Below are 19,329 nucleotides of genomic sequence, written 5' to 3' on the forward strand. Positions count from 1 at the left end.
AGGCGCACAGGCGCAGCGGCCGCACTGCACTGCAGCATCGACGACGCCCCGGCGGCGGGCCCATCCCCCCCCACCCGGCCACCCCGGACCCCGCCATAGAAGCAAGCGAAAGCGAGGGAGCCCGGGACGAACTCACCTCTCACTCCCTTCCCTTTCAGAGCTCTCTTCGAACTGGGAGGAGAGACTCTCACTGTACCCACACCACCTGCTGCTCCAGCAGGAGTTAGAGAGAGAGAGAGAGAGAGAGAGGAGCCCGGCGCCAAGATTTCCAAGAAGAGCGAGCGAGCGACGAGGGAGAAGAAGCAGAGGCAGAGGTGAGCATTCAGCAGCATCCTTGAATCTAGCTCGTTCCTCGCGGGAAAAAAAAATGCAAGCTGTTCTTCCTGTTTGTTCTTGTCCCCGTTGTTCACCATGCTTGCTTCCGTTTCTCCTCTACCCCATTTTTTCTCTCTCTTTCTTGCCCTGTTTATCTGTGAATGGTTTGGTTTGGATGCTTGTCATGTTTTTTTTTTGGGGGTGCGCTTTGGTTTCAGATTCAAGTTTTGGGGTGGTTTTCTTTTGTCTTACTGCTCAGCTCAGTTTCATCTGCCATTCGTCCTCTCTGCTCTTGCTACCCACACTCTGCCATTTGGTTTGGTTGCGTTTGGGCAACTGAAACCATAGCCATGCTGCTAAACTAAGACACTGCCGTAGTACTGCTGGTACGGGCGTTTATTATTGCTTTTAATCCGCAGCCAATGCGTCATTTACAGAGCATGCGGGAAACAGAATACTAGTAATAAGTACAGTATAACGCGCCTCTCTTAGCGCTGCTCGTACACTAATCACAAACTAACGACGCTTTTAAGTTTCAATCCCAACCGCAAACGATGCGTTACCAGCCCTCATTGCAGGCGTTCCTGCCTATTGCTTGCAGCTGTTCTTCTTCAAAAGCTTCGTCTTTTAAAGAAACCTCCCTCTGTGTGTCTCTCTGGGTGTCTCTGTGTGTGTGTCTCTCTCTCTGATGCTGCATCAATCACATTACCTGCATCTGCACTTGAACTTCTCTGGCTGTTTTCCACCGGTTCTTCTTGTCCATCGATGGACGCGTTTCCCCGCTCCTCAGCCACACAACCATGGGAGCTGAGCAGGTAGGCACGCTTCAGGATCTACCACATCCTTCCTTCCATGTAAAACCGTGGAAGTTTTCCCCTCTTCTTCTTTGGAGACAGTAAAGTAAACAGTGCGAGTTTTACTGCGTCTTCCCCGTTTGAATTTTTCACCCTCTCCTAGGTGTTTTGGTTACAGTACTTACTTTGAGCCATGAGGCTGGCTGCCCATGCTATTGCTCCTCCACCACTCCTTGTAGGAAAAAGGCTGCCATTGCTATTTCTCCAGTGCTGCACCAGCAGCACCGGAGGGAATCCCCGTTTTGGCCGTCGCCGTGGAGGTGTGCTGGGGTGGTTGAACCGAGGGCAGTTTGGTATGTTCCCAATAGTTTTTTTTAGGTTTGTCGTGGAAGTAGGTTCCTGGCTCTTTGCTGGATTCCCTCCACAGGCGTCCTTGGATTGGGGGTCCTTGCTGGTGCCACTGTTGTAGCCTCTGCCTCAGGGTCAGGGTATAGGGCATGGGCAGGAAACGACACCTCATACTTTTAAATTTGATGTGAAGGCAGGCAGAGATAGCGAGTACTATTATTTTTCACAAATCCTGAAGGCAGAGTAGCGAAGTTTCCATTTTTTTTTTCTAATCAAAAGGCAGTGGCTGCCCATTATTTCAGGTTCATTCAGTTATAGATGCCTTTTTTGAAAAAAAAAAGGGGGGGGGGGGAAGTTTAGATGCCATTTAGCTCTTTCAGCTTTTGTGTCTTATTACATACTTACAGATGCTAAGTACAACATTAACTAGGCATGCTTTTGTTTGTACATAAAGAAAGTTGTGCAATTTTGTACTGACTTTATCACTACTTTCTTGTTTGCCCGAGCAGTTTGGTGAGTGCATAAGGACTCTGTGAGGAATCTCATCATGCAGACTTCAAAAACAAGGTTAGCTTTAGCGCTCTCTCACACTCTTCTCTCTCTACATACATGCACTGGGACTTTCTTGGGTTGTATTTCCTTCTCTTCTTTTGTGTTTGCCCAAGAACTGCTGCACTGGGTTCTGCACATGCATCATGCATGTGCATTTCTGGGTGGCCCTGTTTACGACCGCAGTAGACAGTGGGCATCCAAGGATTAATACTTGGTTCGTATTTAATGGATCTAACTCTTGCACTGTCCCTTTCAAAAAAAAGAAAAAAAAAGCTATTCTACTGTGGCCGAGGGACCAATGCAGGTCATTTTGTTTAGGGCAATACAAAAAGTCAAAATACCTGTAGTACATTTCTGTTTTGTTCCTGTTGTTAATTGAATCAACATGCATTTTGCAACTGCAGCACCATGTCTGGAGATATCAAAATGATTTACAAAATTTAGGGTGACATGCTGCCCATAATTTGTATCTGAAGCTGCTAGGATGTATGTACCATTTTTGATGTGCTGAATGTGTACTGACTGGTACTGGTTGCATTTATGTTACATTGGTTCTTGTACACTACACAAACAACTGTACAAATGCTTATCACCCCTCAACCTATGATCTGCTGGACCAATTCTGGAAGCATGAAAATATTTTTGGAATTTGAAATCTGCTATTGCCTTAGTAGATCCTTATTGCTCTTTACCCTAGTAGTATAGTTTAAGGATGAAATGCTACCGATGTAGGCTAGGTCCATATTTGTATGTGAAGGTAGGGACTTACTCCGTGTACGTATGTACCATTTTGCTTGACATTACTGCCCTACCAAACCAAGCTAGATTTATGTAGTGACTAGCACTGCATTGCATTTATGTTACATCCGTCCTTGGGGATCGTTTCTCGAGCTGTGATCTATGCAAGTACTACTGAAATATGGATATGTAGGATTTCAATCCTTTTGTTTGTCTGTGTCTTAGTGTCATACAGCTGTTGTATTAGTTCTTTGGGAAGCTCATTTTGTTAATAAATGAACCGTGTCCTGTTTTCACACAAAATTACATGCTTCTAGATTGTAGTCACTCTTCACAACATTGTAAGTTCTTCTAGAGTAACTGAATATTTGTTTTTTTATGGAAACTGGAGAGGTTCACACCCCTACAGCAAGTAACTGAATATGTTGTCATTGCATCTTTGTGAATCCTGAAAGATAATCTGTGTCTTTTTAGATAATGGAATTGTTCTGGCTTGAACCTCTTCAAAGAAGAGGCATCAGATTGACTGTCTTTCTAAGAGTCGATAAACAGTTGGGTTCCAGTATTTCCAGTTCATAAAATAAAAAGATGTCATCTTGCCATGTTCTGTGTATCTGCATATGTTTATTTCCTGAATTCGCATCTCCTTGGGTGGACTATGGTTGCAACACCTTTGTATGTTTATCTTATCAGTATTTAGTTCTTCTGTGGACTCATTGAGGTTTGAGGCTCAATGAGTTAATGCGATTACTTGGAGTTGGGCTTTGGTACCAGACATTTCCTTGTACTCGAAGTCGCCACTTACATAACAGAAAAACAAGGATTTCCAAATTTAACTGTTAGATGCTAGGATCATGGATGTTTTGTTATGTACATATCTCTCTGTAGCCATACCTTGTATAGTATGCAGCTAACTTGATTAGTACATACATGTTGGCAATCACAATTTATAAAATATCCGATTTCTGTATCAATGTTTTGTAAAATATTTTTAGCCTGTCTTAGATTGTTAGTGCTCCTTTTGTCACGACTTGATGCTAGGTGTTTACATTTGAGCTCTGCAGGAGCGGGTCTTCAGATGCCCCGCAGAGGACTTCCCCAAGGACACCGCGGGCATCCCGTGTGGCCAAAACTGGAGGGAATGAAACTGATTCTACAGGAGTTACCCCAACAAGAACACCTACGGAGAGGAGCCCAAAGGTCACTGAGCGGCGGTCTCCACGAAGCCCAATTACTGAGGTAGCGGTATATCTTGCAGCCAGCACATTATCTTCACTCCTTGTCCTATTTTTTAACATTCAATTTTCCTTTTGTTAGCTTCATGATTGGAAACTACTCTGTTTTGAGCAAACAACTCTATTTTGTTATGATTATTTCAACATTTGCATATTGTTCATCATAGAAACTACATAATTGTCTGTAACATGGTTTGCGTCATATTGAATCATTTAGTCACATAATTTACGCTCTGTTTCAGAAGAAGCGCCCAAGTAGGCTATCTGAATTGGAGTCCAAGGTTAGCCAGCTGCAAGATGAACTGAAGAAGGCCAAGGAGCAACTTAGCTCATCAGAGGCACGAAGGCGCCATGTGCAGCAGGAAGCTGAGGAAGCAAAAATGCAAGAGCAGGCTGCAACCTCGAAGCTGGAGGACTTGCAGCGCCAGCTTGAAGAGTCCTCAGCTGCAGAGGAATCCCGTCTCCAGGAACTGCGCAAGATCTCACAGGAACGTGACCGTGCCTGGGAGTCAGAACTTGAGGCAGTGCAGAAGCAGAAATCAGTAGATGCAGCTGCGCTCAGCTCAGCCATGTCCGAGATTCAGAGGCTGAAGCAGCAGCTGGAGGCCTCGGCAGAGTCTGACGCAGCCCGTGCGAAACAATGCGAGTATGTGGAAGCTGAGATTGAGAGCCTAAAGCAGGAGATGGAGATCCGCCTAGCAACCATCGAGGGCCTGAAGGTCAATGTCAGTGAGAGTGACAAGGTCGCAGCTGAGGCAAATGCCATGGCAAATGAGACCAAGCAGCAGCTGGAGACAGGAAAGGCTACCATTGACTCACTTGTAGCTGAGGGTGTCCGCATGCAAGAATGCCTGAGGTCAAAGGACATGGAGCTCAATGACTCCAAGACTCTCATAGCGTCGCTCCAGGAGGATCTGAAGAAGGCACAGGACATGGCCAGTACTGATGTCAGCTTCGGCAACCCTGAGCCTGAATCTCTGAAGAAGGTGCTGATCACCACTAGCCACGCCGATGCCAATGAGGGCTGTGAAAGTTCTGACCCAGAGATTGAGCAGTTGCGAACTGCTCTTGAGGTTGCTGAGATCAGGTACCAGGAGCAGCAAACTCGGATGACTATCGAGAATAAAGGCTTGTACGAGACACTGGAGAGTGTGAAGGCTGAGTACGCCCGCAAACTGTGTGACTTTAAGCTCGAGCTGAAGAGCAAGAACGATGCACTCATGGAGCTAATGGCAGCAGGAGCCTGTGCAGCGGGCAAAGCGCAGCAGGATCCTCACAGGGCAGACGTCATGCAGCAGCCGGAGCTGGAGGCAAAGCTGATGAAGTCGATCACGGACGTCGCGGAGCTGAAAGCGTCCCTGATGGACAAGGAGAACGCTTTACAGAGCCTGGCGGAGGAGAATGAGACCCTGAAGACGCAGGCAGGCAGGGTGGAGGCGGAGCTGCAGCACAAGTACGAGGCGGCGGTGGCGGAGCTGGAGCTGGCCAAGGCCGCAGAGCAGGACGTCCGGATGCGGCTGGGCCTGGTGACCGAAGAAGCCGACAAGAGCAGCCGCCGTGCGGCACGAGCCTCGGAGCAGCTGGACGCGGCGCAGGTGGCCACCGGGGAGATGGAGGCGGAGTTACGGCGGCTGCGCGTGCAGTCCGACCAGTGGCGCAAGGCCGCCGAGGCTGCCGCCGCCGTGCTGGGTGGAGGGGGTGGGGAGAAGAACAATGGTGGGAGGGCGGTGGAGAGGACCGGGTCGCTGGAGCCTGAGTACAACAACTCCATTGGTGGGAAGCTGATGAGCTCGCCGTTCTCGGATGAGGTGGACGAGGAGTCGCCCAAGCGGCGGAACAGCAGTGGTGGCGGCGTGCTGAGGAGGATGAGTGGGCTATGGAAGAAGAGCCCCAAGTGAGAGGAGGTGGATGGGGTATGGTTAGTGGTAGTAGTGCGAGGTGCAACAAGCAGCAGGATGAGCAGTGGTAAGCTGATGAACGCAGCTGGACAAGAGTAGCTGGTAGGAATCAAGCATGATCCGTCTTATAACATTTGGCTGGTACTTGAATGAACCTTGTGTTGAGGAGCAGCTGTTTTTGGCTGCCTATTCTGTACCTTACTATGATCTGAATCAGCCAGTATCCCAGATGTTCCTTGGTTCTTTCCATGTTTTTGAAGCGTTTTTTATTTTCCCTTCAGAAGCTATACATCATATACGCGAGTTGCCTCAAAATAAATGGGTGCGTTTATGGCTGACGATTTGGATATATCGGAGATTCGGAGTTCAGAGCAATGTCACCGCCGGCAATCTGAAATCTTTTCATGAATTCAACCCAAACCTTGAAACTACCTCCATGAATCTAGCTGGAGATTTGTTGAGGGACCTCCATGAATCTCGCTGAAGTTTTGTTGAGCGAGAGGAATTCAAAATTCATTGGACTGAATATCGCTAGAGATTTGTTGAGCGAAAAATTCATCGGATTGGGATCGCCGAGTTCGTTGTCTTGGCATTCGGTCACGTGAACCATAGCGATCTCTACATTTTCGCAGGCCATAAACGTTTTCGTGTGCGGTGTGCCCAACTAACTCCATACGAGTTGTTAAAAAAAATGACTCCATACAAGGGCACAACTAGAATTGAGCAGCAATAGCCCAATAAAATGGTATTGAGATGACCTAATATCATTTTCTGAGTTTATTAGACCAATAATCTCTTCATTTTTTTTCTCTTTTCTTTTTTTTCTTTCATCTTTTCCCATGAGGACCACATGTCCCTGTTAGAACAGGTACGCTCCACATGTTCAAGTCCATTAGAGCTGATAACATATAAGGTCTTGGGCCCAATTCAATCCAAAAGACGTCAGGTGAGAACTTCCCCCACCTTATCTGTTGTGCTCCCCCACTATCGCTACACGATGTGGGACTAAACCCCAACAGTCCCCTCACTCACCATTGGTATGGCCACTGGAGTCGAAGGCCGCTCCCTGTCTCCTCCCACCATACCTTTTCTCCTCCACCCGTTCCACCTCAGCCATAGCGCCCACGATCTAGTCCCCAACCGAGGTCTGCATCTCTATTCTCTCTCCACGAGATCTACAGGCACCGAAGGCCGACGTAGGCTCGTTGTGGAGCTCTCGAGCGCAGCCACCATACCTTTTCTCCTCCACCCGTTCCACCTCAGCCATAGCGCCCACGATCTAGTCCCCAACCGAGGTTTGCATCTCTATTCTCTCTCCACGAGATCTGCAGGCACCGAAGGCCGACGTAGGCTCGTTGTGGAGCTCTCGAGCGCAGCCATGGATAAGAAAAGCTTGAGCACAACCATGGGCGGCGAGCTTGGCAGCGCCAAGACCCAACGGCGATCGCCTCCTTCCTCTTGCATCTAGTGCGGATCCGGCGAGCTAGGTCGGATGAGGTCCTCCATAGCCCATAGGAGCTCCGATCCGATCCAACCAACAACCGGGGTGAAAAAAGAGAAAGAAGAAACATTGCGACCCAAGCTATTGGAGGAGATGCAACTCCCCCTCCCCATCCTTTGAGAGGAGATGGGTAGATTTTTTTGTGGCAGAACCATATTAAGGGCCTGTCTGGATTGGAGGAAATCCAAAGAAAAATCGTAGGAATCAAGAAACGGAAAAAAGAAGTTGAAGTATGTGTTTGGAACAGAGAAAACGAGATTTCCTTTCCTTTGATTTCCTGTAGCCAGATGTCGATTTCACAGGAAAAAAGAATCCACTCTAGTCCCATGTTTTCTTTTCCTTTACAATTGCTGTCGATGATGAGGGCTTACGAGCTGGTGTTAGTCCCTAGGCTGATGAGCTGCCATACACTTTGACGCTGAGGCTGTTAGTCAAGGAAAAAAAAAAGTGCACTGTAGTACACTAGTACTGTAGTAGAAAAATAAACGATAACATGTGGGGTTGACTTTGTACTTTGTATAAAAGAAAAAACTATCTATAGCCTTGTAAATGTAAAAAAATATTTACGACTAGATCTAAACAATTGAGTTTAGAGCTAACTCTAAAATTCATAGACTAGTCATATTCCTGCGTTCCAAACACCTATTCTTAAAAAAACTCATGTGTTTTCCAATTCTCTGTTTTGCATCTCAATTTTTGTCCTATTTCTCTATTTTCTCCTATTCCTGCGTAATTTATTCATCTGTTCCAAACATGCCCTAAGAGACTGTCGAAGAAGAAAAGTGACCATCTCCCCTCATATCACAGTCCAATATCACAATATCACAATTTTATAAAGATAAGAGGTCATATTGGAGGATTGTTAAAGATGTTTTCTTAGACCTTGTTTAGTTGGTGAAAAAATTTAAGTTTGACTAAATTAGCACTTTCGTATGTATTTAAGAATTATTGTACAATCATAGACTAACTAGACTCAAAAGATTTGTCTCACAAGACAAAACGGACAATTAATTATTTTTTTATCTATATTTAATGCTCCATGTGTAAGATTCAACGTAATGAAAAACTTAAAAAATTTTAGAACTAAACGAGGCCGTAGAGGGTTCAGCATGGGCGGTACGATCCATTCATATGCATCAGCATCACCACATATATTATATTAAACAAACATCGCAGTGCATGCAGATTTCAGAAACATGTCTGGACTCGAAATTAGTAGAGTAGAAACTCTAGACTAGATCTAGCACACTTGCATAGACGAAGCATCGAAGCTACAGTTCCTTTCTCCCATCCTTGTCCATGGGCACAACAAAATGGATCAGGACACAAGAGAAACAACCGCTAGCTAAGCTAATTTAGAAGATACAAGAACATACAGCATGGGCTACATGTATGGAATGGATGGATCAGAATTCAGAAACCCGTGGTCTCGAACCAATCTAGCTCCCGGCCGGTCATTATCACACATCATAATTATATATAATAATCATAATCATGCGACGAGGACGTAGACGGCATAGATAATGCCCGGGATGTATCCCAGGATGGTGAGCAGCAGGCAGATCCAGAACTCAACCTGCAGTCACAGACACAAACTAGATATGTAAACTGCAAGCAATTACTCCTACATCTGACAAATGATGATGCATCAGAAAAATGCAAAGCTGAGTTACCCCGATGCCGTAGCGGAGGAAGACGCCGACCGGCGGCAGCAGGATGGCCAGCAGGATCTCCAGGAACGTCTCCGACCCCATTGCCGCCGATGTGCTCGCCGCCTTCTAGTTCTCGTAGCTGTATATTTCTACAGTAGTTCTCTTTCTATTCTAGGTGCGCAAGAAGAGGCGCTGGAGGAGGTAGTAGCTCAATCTCAGTGCAAAATTTTGCCCCGGTTCAGCTCAGCTCAGGTACCAGGGGAGGAGAGACGCCAGTGCCAGCAGATGAGGAAGCGTAGTAGCAAGCAGATGCTGATCCCAGTCCCAGGGAAAGAAACAAAGAAAGCTGCCAGCAGAGAGAAGACGTGGCAGCGCTGAGCTTCAGTGGTGCGACACCTGGCCTCGCATCTAGGACGCGTGCCAGGCCAAGCATTGTGTGTGCTTAGTTTAATCAGACCACTAGATAATTATTAGTACTAATGGCAAGGAAAGTGACTTTGCACCACTGTTGCCTGCTGGTGCAGCTGAATTTAGCTAGCTATTTTGGTCAAATCTTGTTGAGATTGCTCAGGTCAGTATCTACCCCCTTTATCCTTCCATCTTCTGACGTGTTTGGATCTTATGGCGTGTTTGTTAGAGGTGTTAAAGTTTAACAGATATTGTAGTATTTTTGTTTTATTTAATAATTAGTGTTTAATTATAGACTAATTAGACTCAAAAGATTTATTTTGCAAATTATTCTCTATGTTTTCAGTTTTATAAATAATCTATATTTAATATTTCAATGCTTGCTCAACAGAATTGAATAAAATCTTCTATATTTTAATATACTCGGTCACTTTTGTTACATAAATCTGAGTTAAGAGAAAGATTACCGTGATGTCTTTCCTGCCACTGTTGCCTCAAAGACTGCCCCAGATTATCAGGTATTATCTTTTAGTTTTACCTTTGAATTTTCACTAACCCGTGCAGTGCAGTATATATATGATGGACACTTCATTTCCTTTCTTGATGCTCTCTCTCTCTCAGGCAGGTGGAGCAAGATGTTGAGACTGTAATCCACGTCCTCCAGCCGGGTCCAATAGGAATTGTGGAGCACACATTCGCAGACGCGGAGATCTTCGAGGCCAGGGCCACACTGAAAAGAGCAGTGGATAATTGGCGAATGAATTGGACCCTTGAGAGAAATCATAGCAGCACTTCTTTTTGATAAATGGAAATGATATACCCTTGATGGCTTGATGGAAACTATAAGAGTACCATGGCTGGGCGCAACTGTTGTCATTCAATAGTTATATTTGTTTCTCCTTTGGTGAATTCATGGAAGTGTCTCCGTGCATAGATATTTTAATATATTCCCTTTTCAAAAAAAAAACGTAATCAAGGACTGTTTGTTGAGAATTACTCTCTCTGTCTCATAATTAAATATTTAAAGTTTTTTATAAATAATAAAATAAATAAATCATTATAAAAATATATCTAACAATAAAATAAGTTATAAAAAATAATATTTATTATTTTTTTGAATAAGACGAATGATCAAACATTAATCATAGAAGTCAAAGAAATGTATTTATTTATAGGATGGAGGGGTATGTAAAACTGTTCTAATGTCAGAAACTCTGTGTGGTGCTGTACGATCACTTTAGCTTCTAGTTCCAACTTATTTTGGCCATAGGCACCTTATAAGCTGTACCGGAGCGTCTTTAAAACCAAAGGTTTTAATATGCATGCTTTTGGAAGACGTAGGCACTTAGTATGACAAATAATAAACTGTAGACCACAAGATCAACAGCTGGAATAGCTCAGTTGGTTAGAGCGTGTGGCTGTTAACCACAAGGTCGGAGGTTCAAGCCCTCCTTCTAGCGTCATATTTTTATGACTTCTTTATTTTCCAATGGCTCCTTTTTCTCTTCCTTTTATTTTTCATTCACAAGTTTGTTTTTTTTCCATTTGCCTTCTTTATTTTCAAACTGATCCTTTTCCTCTTTCTTTTATTTTTCATCTTTTATTTTCCAATTGCTCCTTTTCCTCTTTCTTTTATTTTTATTCACAAGTTTTTTTTTCATTTGTCTCTTTTGTGTTTACAAATTGCTCCTTTCATATTTCTTTTATTTTTCATTGACAAGTTCCATTCCACCTAATCATTTTCTCCCTTTTCCATTTCTCCCTATTTCATATTTCTTCTATTTTTCAAATTCCAAACTTAGATGAAGTAACTATGAGCCTATTTACTTGAGTTTATCTGTCCAATCTATCAGTCATTCAACAGTGTCTTTCTCTCACAATAAATCAACGAATAATATTTTTAGCCATAGCTAATCCGCCAAGCGAACAAGCTCTATATAAACAATATTTGTGCTCCATTCGATCATATCCAAGTTTACATGCCTTCGGCACATGATTTGAAAAATGGATTGATACTTTAGTGAGAGAAAAAAAACAACAATAACATAAAAAATGTGAGCATATCCAAGTAGAGAGTTGTTCTCCCCAATATGCTCGGTGACAACCTATCCTTGTCCTCCATTCTCGTGCATTGCTTTGAATTAGGTGATACCATATTCTATAAACCTAATTAAAGTTATAATTGTCGGATTCCACAAGAAGCGAGATTTAGGAAGGAGTACTTAAGGAGGAGCTATCTTTTGCATCTCCAGCTTTAACATACAAAACAACTTTGACTTCTCTACCATTTTTGAGAAAACAACTCCTTTTATAATGTTTGGAATGGCTCCACTACAGAGGTCACTATTGGAGCCATGCTAAACATGCCCTTCTTTATAGAACAGAAGAAATAGTTATTTCTTATATATAATTTATTAGGTTCCGATTGGCACAACTCTTCTTCATTGGTGAAGCGGTTTTTTCTAGGTTCAGTTAGTGGAGCAGCTCTACTAATACAGTCGAAGCTGTTTTAGAAATTTGTTTGGTAAAATAGTTTCTCCTATGTGCTAAAATTGTAAAATGATTATAATATCCTTTAATTCTTTTCTTTTTTCTTTGCTTGGCCCTCACCAATCTTGAGATTTGTCAATCCAATTCAGTCCCTTTGTAGATCCTCATAGGGGTAGGGTGTACGTGCATGAGTTTATGGGGATAAATGTGTACTCCATGTATATAAGTCTCTGCGTCGTAGGTCTATCAAAAAAATCCCAAACATTCATATTATAAAATATTTATATGCTTACTTGGCAACCTTTGACATTAGAGTCAATTCCTTACACACCATTAGAAGTACTTATTTGGATCTATGAAGCTGGCTATCCACCATCTCTGATAGTCTGGGAGAGAGAGAGAGAGAGAGAGAGAGAGAGAGAGAGAGAGAGAGAGAGAGAGAGAGAGAGAGAGAGAGGGACAAAACAAAGCCCAGCCCAGTTACAATGGTTACTCGCAAAGTTGAACGGGTCGGCCCATGCAATGCAAGCACGGCAATGGAGCGCAAGCGCGGGAAGGCCTATCTGATGCCTCCCTCCGCACTTTTTTTCCCCTCCCTCCCCTCTATCAGAATTCAGAAGCACCTCGGCTCCTCCGTCCGCGCCGCGCCAGCCAACCACCGCCGGCCCACACACTACACTTCCACTCTCGTTGGCCTCTTCTTCGGCTCCGATCCGATTCGATTCCATCCCTCGGCCGGCGTCCTGCGGGAGGGAGGTGCAAGCCGAACCAGCCCGCCAATGGCAGGTGCGTCCCGCGCCCGCGCCCGCGCCCGCGCTTCTTTCCGCGTATCTGACCGGGTTCTCCTCTCCTCCCTCTCGCAGCTGCGCGGCGGCCGGGGGCGACGAAGCCCAAGGGCGGCGGCGGCGGGGGCGCGGGGAGGAGGAGGAGCGCGTGGCTGGCGGCGGACGGGAGCAAGCGCTGGGGGGAGGCCTTCTTCCTGCTCTACACGCCTTTCTGGCTCACTCTCTGCCTCGGTGTCGTCGTCCCCTTCAAGCTCTACGAGGTGCTCCTCCGTCTCGTCTCATCCATCTTGTGTTGTGTTCATCTAGAGCCAGACGCATGATTCTCGGTTGGTTTGTTGTTGGCCGGTCCATCGATTGGGTTCTCCATTGGAGATCTTGGACGATGTGGCCACCACCACGAGATCGGTGCGGGTGAATAAACTGCTTAATGCATTTTTATCTGTCTACCCATTCTTCTTGGCTTCTTGTGCCATGTGCAGAGGTTCACGGAGCTGGAGTACCTGATCCTTGGCTTGGTGTCCACCGTGCCGGCGTTCCTCATCCCCCTATTCCTCGTAGGGAAGGTAATCCATAATAATAATAATAAATACCGCCATCCTGTTCTGTTCTGTTCTGTTCCCTCAGCTGGCTCTGGCTGCTCATCTCGCCAACATATGTATGCCTTAATCTTTTACTGTTCAAGCAAGGTCGCAGGATATGTATCATTTTCCTTAATTCTTCAGAGTATAAGGTGCACATGTGATTTGTCTGTAAGCCACACCAGTGAAGGGACAATGCTCGTGGTAACATTTTCATAATAACATACCAACCAACTACCATTAGGTGAGAATGTGAGATGGAAAGGAATAACAAGTAGTTGGCAGACAATTAAAATGCAGAGAAGACTTGTTGTAAATAATAATAATAATAATGCAGAGCACACTGGTACGGGGAGGGGGCAAGATACAGGATGATCTGTTGCTGGAAGATCATTAGATTTAAGCCCACTCCACTATGGGCCCTCTTTGGTGTCTGTTTTTTTTTCCCTCTGTCCTGAGACATTGCATTTGTCAGTCAGCGGCCCTGTGGCATGCCTGTGTTGATGCTGCCGATCACGTGCTCTTCTTTTCACCTCTGATAGCACCTGTTATTTTTAATCATGTATCAAAACAGGTTCATTTTTGTGATTTGCGACCTTATGGGTGATTTGTACAATTCATACCAGGTCATGTTCAATATGTCCTCCTTGCTACCCTGAATAGTGTCCTTGGTTCTGTTGTACCAGTACTTTGCTTCCAGGGCTATCATTTTGGAGATTAAAATAAATTGGTTTTTGACTTTCTTTGGTTCCCTTCATGATATTGCTGTTCATTTTTTAATTGAAAATGCAGTCATTTTCTTCATATTATTTAATGTGAACTTTTCTTCTTAAATACCTAAAGTGAATCTATATGTTCAGAAACTAATTTAACAGTAACTTCACTTTTCAGGCAGATAGTGTTAGAAATTTCAAAGATCGATACTGGGTCAAGGTAATTATTTTCATCTGTGAATCATTCGTGACTATTTAGGTTTATAAATATTAAATAATTATTTTCATGGAATGACTCAACATTGTGTATATTATATTTGTTACTGTACATCAGATCCTAAAATATCCAGCTAGTTAACTTCAATGAGTTTTAATTTCACCTAGTGAGTGCAGAAAAACTATGTGGCGAATTTGGGGAAAAATTACCAGTTTCCCTCTGAAATCATTATGATTTGAATTCAGTGTGCAGCTACTCTAATGATTCTGTAGCAAGCTACCAATACAAGAAAAAACTAGACCTGTACTTCTCAATTGTTTAGGGATTTTCTTTTACTAGTGAGATTTGTTGGTTTAGTTTATCTCTTCAAAACCATTTGCTAAATCCAAAACACATCTTGCCATTGCAGGCTAATATTTGGATTATAATTTTTAGCTATGTTGGTAACTACTTCTGGACACATTATTTCTTCACAGTTCTTGGCGCGTCATATACTTTTCCATCATGGAGGATGAATAATGTAAGACTTGATGGCTTCTAGTTGTTCTTGCAGATGTTCTCCCTTATTTTCAGTGGCATCTTTGTTATGCAAACGCACAGTTACAAGTACTGCAACTTGTTGTCATGTGGTCCGACATGCATGTGATAGTACAACTAGAGGTTTCATGTTTCCAATACTACGTCACTGCAGTTAAAACTGAATTTTCTCTGTCATAAATAAATTCTGGGTAATTCAATGTACTGAAATTTGATGTGATGTCATAGTAATAGATCACTATGTACAGCCAACAACTTCTTGTTGGTGCTGTTCTTAAGGTCTACTTGGATAAAATTCAATAGAGAAGTTATTGTTATTATTTTATTGACATGGAAGTTGCAGGATGGTTGTGGAACAGGGGAAATCTGTTACTTGGATCACATCACAGTTTGGAGTGACTGGATTATTAGTTTAATTAACATATTTTTTTTAAAAAAAGGTTTGGGATGACATGTTCCTGTTTCCTTAGTTCCTTACTTTCAGTAAATGACAGATAAACTGGTATGTGGAACCACTCTGGTTCAGAATTTGAATCCAAGCTTGCACGGTTCACCTGTATTAGCACGTTCAGAAGAATTGACAATAGAAACTAGATAGTTGAGCTGGCATGTATGTTCAGCATTTGTTTTAAGAAGAAGAAATGTGTGCAAGAACCTTGTCCCCATTTTTTTCTGAGTTAATGATTGATCACAGTTGCCGTGTTATCTATGATTTTATTAATTGCTTTCATGTTTCAGGTACCCCATACGACGTTTCTCCTGACCCATGCTTGTTTCCTGTTCTATCATATGGCATCAAATATGACACTCCGTAGATTACGTCACTCTGCAGCTCACTTACCACAGTCTATTCGCTGGTTATTTGAAGCTGCATGGATTTTAGCACTGTCATACTTCATAGCGTACTTGGAGACCCTAGCCATTGCAAATGTATGCTCTAGCTTATATTTAACTTCCACTTTCTAGTTCTAGTATGATCAGTTTTCCTTTTGCATAGATAGTTTGAAAAATTAATGTCTTATATTACACTAAATAGTTTAATGCTCACCCCAATTTGTAGTAGTAATGTTGCATATCCCTTGTTTAGTTCATTGGGCATTTGCAAATTAGTGTTGATAAAAACTTCTAGACATGTCGCTGACAATAGCAGATAAAAACTTCTAGACATGCTGGACCTGGTAGACATTTCAGGACATTTAGACATGTCGCTGACAATAGCAGATAAAAACTTCTAGATAATCCATAGTTTTTAGGACTCGTTATCTCAGTAAGTCATGTGCGTGTACCATCAGTTGCATATTTTGAATAATATTCTAGTTCCAGTTCTTTTTGAGAGAACAATGTGTTAGTTTCATTTGACCATTATCGCACTCCAAGAAAACTTGAAATTGTAGTACTAATGTAATCATAAGATCATGCAACTATAGTCATAGAGTTTAAATAATTCAGAGCACCCATCTCTTAATTTATTTCAGCATGACATCCTTCCTATTAGTCAAGTGAGAAACAACAGCTTTAAGGTAGTAACCTGCACGATGTCTGCAAATATTTAATATTCAGTCGACGATGAAAGAGTCAGGATTCTTTTGGATTAACTATATATACCAAATCTAGGATAAATATTCGAATCTGACCATAATTTATAGCAAGTATGAGTTGCCTGTTCAATACATTTTATTTCTGGGAATAGTAGAGGCATTCAATAAGAAATACAGCTGGTCTTGCTTTTCATATTTAATCAATGCTATCTAAGAAGCTAAGTGTTCCATTCCTGATGTCTGTATATATATGTATCTCTGTCCATTACTTTCTCTCTCTTTTTCACATCTTTATGGTTGATATTCTGTGTGGACTTTGGCAGTTCCCATACTATGAATTTGTTGACCGGGATATAATGTACAAAGTAGGTTCCTTGTTCTACGCAATATACTTCATCGTCAGCTTCCCAATGTTTTCAAGGTAAAATGAATCTGAGCTTAGATGTGACCACTGATCAACTAGTTCCATAATGATATTCTAGTATTTTGGTTTCTTGTACTTGAACTCACTTGCTCTTCATTCCTATGAACTCCTTTAGAACAGCGATGCTTCTACTATTTCTTTTTGTGCTTTATCCGTCTGTCTGTTTGCCTTCAATGACTAAATCAGACTATGTTTACCAGTCTTAATTTTACACAAAAGATCTATTTACTAAATAGATATATATATTGAGCAGGTATAACATCTCTCCAGTCTCAAATCTCGAAATAGAATGAACTTGCTCAGCATTTCAGTTGGGTTTGTAGGAGTGTCTGGCTCATTGAGCTTTGTGAATTTTGTTGTTTCGTATTTTGTCTACGTGAATATTTTTTGCTTTTGTGGTAAACTTGGTAACTTATTTTTTCCTTCAGTCTGAGATTAAGTAAAAAATCTTATGTAGCAAGCTTATATCTTCCCTGTTCCCACTCATCACCTGATGAAATAATGGAATAAATGGCACTCTGATTATTGAGACAAATAACACTTGTCTGAAGACCAATAGTACTTCCCGTGATTGATGTTGGCAGACATGTCATGACCATGATTTGATTTGGTGCTGTTTTATACAGAAAATGAGGACTTATTATAACTCTTTTCAGCAACTTAGTGTATCTCTGTTACTTGTGGTTCAGGATTGATGAAAAAGATGAGAAGTGGAACCTATCCAGGGTAGCTGTTGACTCTCTGGGCGCAGCGATGCTCGTCACGATAATACTCGACCTATGGCGCATATTTTTGGGGCCAATAGTTCCTATCCCAGAGTCGAGGCAGTGTGGTCAACCGGGGCTCGCATGGTTCCAAGTGCAGAACGAAAGCACCTGATTCAGCGAAGCTGCAAGTTCTGCGTTTCCACATCATCATCTAGCATTCATCATGACTGATAAAAATCTGCCTCGGCTGCACCAAACAGATGATGGCATTGACATGATGTTCTCTCACAAAAATGATGACATGAGGTGTAACTATAGAGCGTGAATATGCTTGTTGTCTTGTATGTTTTGTATCATGTTCATGGCATGCCCGTAGTACTGAGGCTGATTTTCTTTTAAGGCTGCATAGCAACAGTTAAAGTTTTTAATAGAGTTTTCTGCAGAGTAATCATGTACGAGCTAGCCTTGCATCACCGAGCACTGTGTTCCTTAACAATGTTGAAGAAAGGTGACTGATTGAGTGGTTGTTCTATGATCAGTATATAGCTTCTAGCAAGAGTACCATGGCTGGGTGCAACTGTTGCCATTCAATAGTCATATTTGTTTTCTCCGTTGGTTAATTCTATAGAAATATGTGCCTAACGTGAACAAGGTCTGCTTACGAGAATCTATGTAAAACTTCTAATTTCTGAGACTCTCTGTTGTGCTATATGATCAGTATAGCTTCTCGTTACAACTTATTCTGGCCATAGGCACCTTATAAGATGTACCAAAGTGTCCTCAAAACCATGGTTTCACTCGACAAGTTCACAAAAATATTTGAATGCAAACCTTTCAACATGTAGACACTTTCATGCTTCTGACAAATATTAAAGTATACTCTACAAGAACAGCAGCTGGAATAGCTCAGTTGGTTAGAGCGTGTGGCTGTTAACCACAAGGTCGGAGGTTCAAGCCCTCCTTCTAGCGCTTTTTTATCATTTCCTTTTTTCATCTGTTTTTAATTTTTCATTTTCCTTCAGTTTTTATCTTTCATTTCCCATTTACTCCCTTTTCTCCATGCCTTTTATTTTCATTTTCCTTTTTTCCATCTGTTTTTTACTTTCATTTCAAAATTTTCTCCCTTTTTCCAATCTGTTTTTTATTTTCATTTTCCTTTTTTTTTCCGATCCTTTTTCCATCTGTTTTTTATTTCCATTCCCCATTTTCTCCCTTTTGTCCGTCTGTTTTTTTTTCATCGGTTTTTTATTTTCACTTTTTGGATGAAAGGAGTATTTTTTTTGTACGTACGAAGTTGGTTAGTTGTACGTGCGCGAGTGTGATTCCTTGTTTGACTGCAGATTCATTACTGCTCTCTCGCTTGTTTCGAGCACTTGGAATCATGAATACGTACTCCTACTAGGTTGTACCGATGCCATGCGATCTATTCAAGGTCAATCCTATGTCGGAGCTGAGATTTTAAAGCTCATGTGGTATCTCCAAATAATATAGCTGCTTGAACAAAAGATCTACTCCCTCCGGTTTTTTTAAAGAAGTCTCACTTCTCTAAGAGTCAAATAATATATATTTAACCAGATATATACAATAAAAAAAATACTACTCAATCCATCGCAAACTATAAAATGTTTGACTTTTGACACCAAGTTTAATCACTCGTCTTATTAAGAAAAAAATTATACAAAATATCACTTATTTTATCGTGACTTGATTTATTAATAAAAGTTCTTCAAAAATTACTTAAATTTTGCTATATTTGTACAAAAATAAGACGAGTGGTCAAATTTAGAGTAAAAAAACGAATGTCTTATAATTTAGGATGGAGGAAATAATATTTATGATGCATAATAAATATCACTATAGATTAAATATAAAAAAGAAATATATTTTATAACTAATTTA

At 42.1% G+C, this 19,329-nt stretch overlaps 4 protein-coding genes and 2 non-coding genes across 10 annotated transcripts; 5 read left to right on the forward strand and 1 right to left on the reverse strand.

The window, feature by feature from the left end:
* On the forward strand, positions 88-6,127 carry LOC8068156 (interactor of constitutive active ROPs 2, chloroplastic). 5 transcript variants are annotated; one of them, XM_021447057.1, is made up of 5 exons: positions 88-314; positions 1,349-1,462; positions 1,967-2,024; positions 3,812-3,986; positions 4,225-6,127. In XM_021447057.1, exons 3-5 carry the CDS (start codon positions 2,005-2,007, stop codon positions 5,878-5,880), a joined length of 1,851 nt encoding a protein of 616 aa, XP_021302732.1. In that variant the 5' UTR covers positions 88-314; positions 1,349-1,462; positions 1,967-2,004; the 3' UTR covers positions 5,881-6,127. The 5 variants fall into 5 exon arrangements, with proteins under 5 accessions (XP_021302732.1, XP_002439198.2, XP_021302733.1 ...); XM_002439153.2 differs by lacking the exon at positions 1,349-1,462 and having other exon boundaries at positions 89-314; XM_021447058.1 differs by lacking the exons at positions 88-314; positions 1,349-1,462 and adding an exon at positions 339-1,130.
* Positions 8,514-9,387, reverse strand: LOC8071248 (low temperature-induced protein lt101.2). The gene is made up of 2 exons (XM_002440463.2): positions 9,055-9,387; positions 8,514-8,957 (listed from the first exon to the last, which is right to left on the reverse strand). Exons 1-2 carry the CDS (start codon positions 9,133-9,135, stop codon positions 8,874-8,876), a joined length of 165 nt encoding a protein of 54 aa, XP_002440508.1. The 5' UTR covers positions 9,136-9,387; the 3' UTR covers positions 8,514-8,873.
* On the forward strand, positions 9,913-10,243 carry LOC8068157. Its single transcript, XM_002439154.1, has 2 exons — positions 9,913-9,959; positions 10,063-10,243. The coding sequence occupies exons 1-2, from the start codon at positions 9,913-9,915 to the stop codon at positions 10,241-10,243; spliced, it is 228 nt and encodes a 75-aa protein (XP_002439199.1).
* On the forward strand, positions 10,828-10,901 carry TRNAN-GUU. Its single transcript has one exon. It is a non-coding gene; the product is annotated as a tRNA-Asn (tRNA).
* On the forward strand, positions 12,482-17,991 carry LOC8071249 (cycloeucalenol cycloisomerase). Its single transcript, XM_002439155.2, has 8 exons — positions 12,482-12,717; positions 12,795-12,976; positions 13,196-13,279; positions 14,186-14,227; positions 14,634-14,744; positions 15,500-15,691; positions 16,623-16,720; positions 17,413-17,991. Exons 1-8 carry the CDS (start codon positions 12,498-12,500, stop codon positions 17,600-17,602), a joined length of 1,119 nt encoding a protein of 372 aa, XP_002439200.2. The 5' UTR covers positions 12,482-12,497; the 3' UTR covers positions 17,603-17,991.
* TRNAN-GUU lies at positions 18,326-18,399 on the forward strand. Its single transcript has one exon. It is a non-coding gene; the product is annotated as a tRNA-Asn (tRNA).

The sequence above is a fragment of the Sorghum bicolor genome, chromosome 9 (genome assembly GCF_000003195.3).
Source record: "Sorghum bicolor cultivar BTx623 chromosome 9, Sorghum_bicolor_NCBIv3, whole genome shotgun sequence".
Classification (NCBI taxonomy): domain Eukaryota; kingdom Viridiplantae; phylum Streptophyta; class Magnoliopsida; order Poales; family Poaceae; genus Sorghum; species Sorghum bicolor.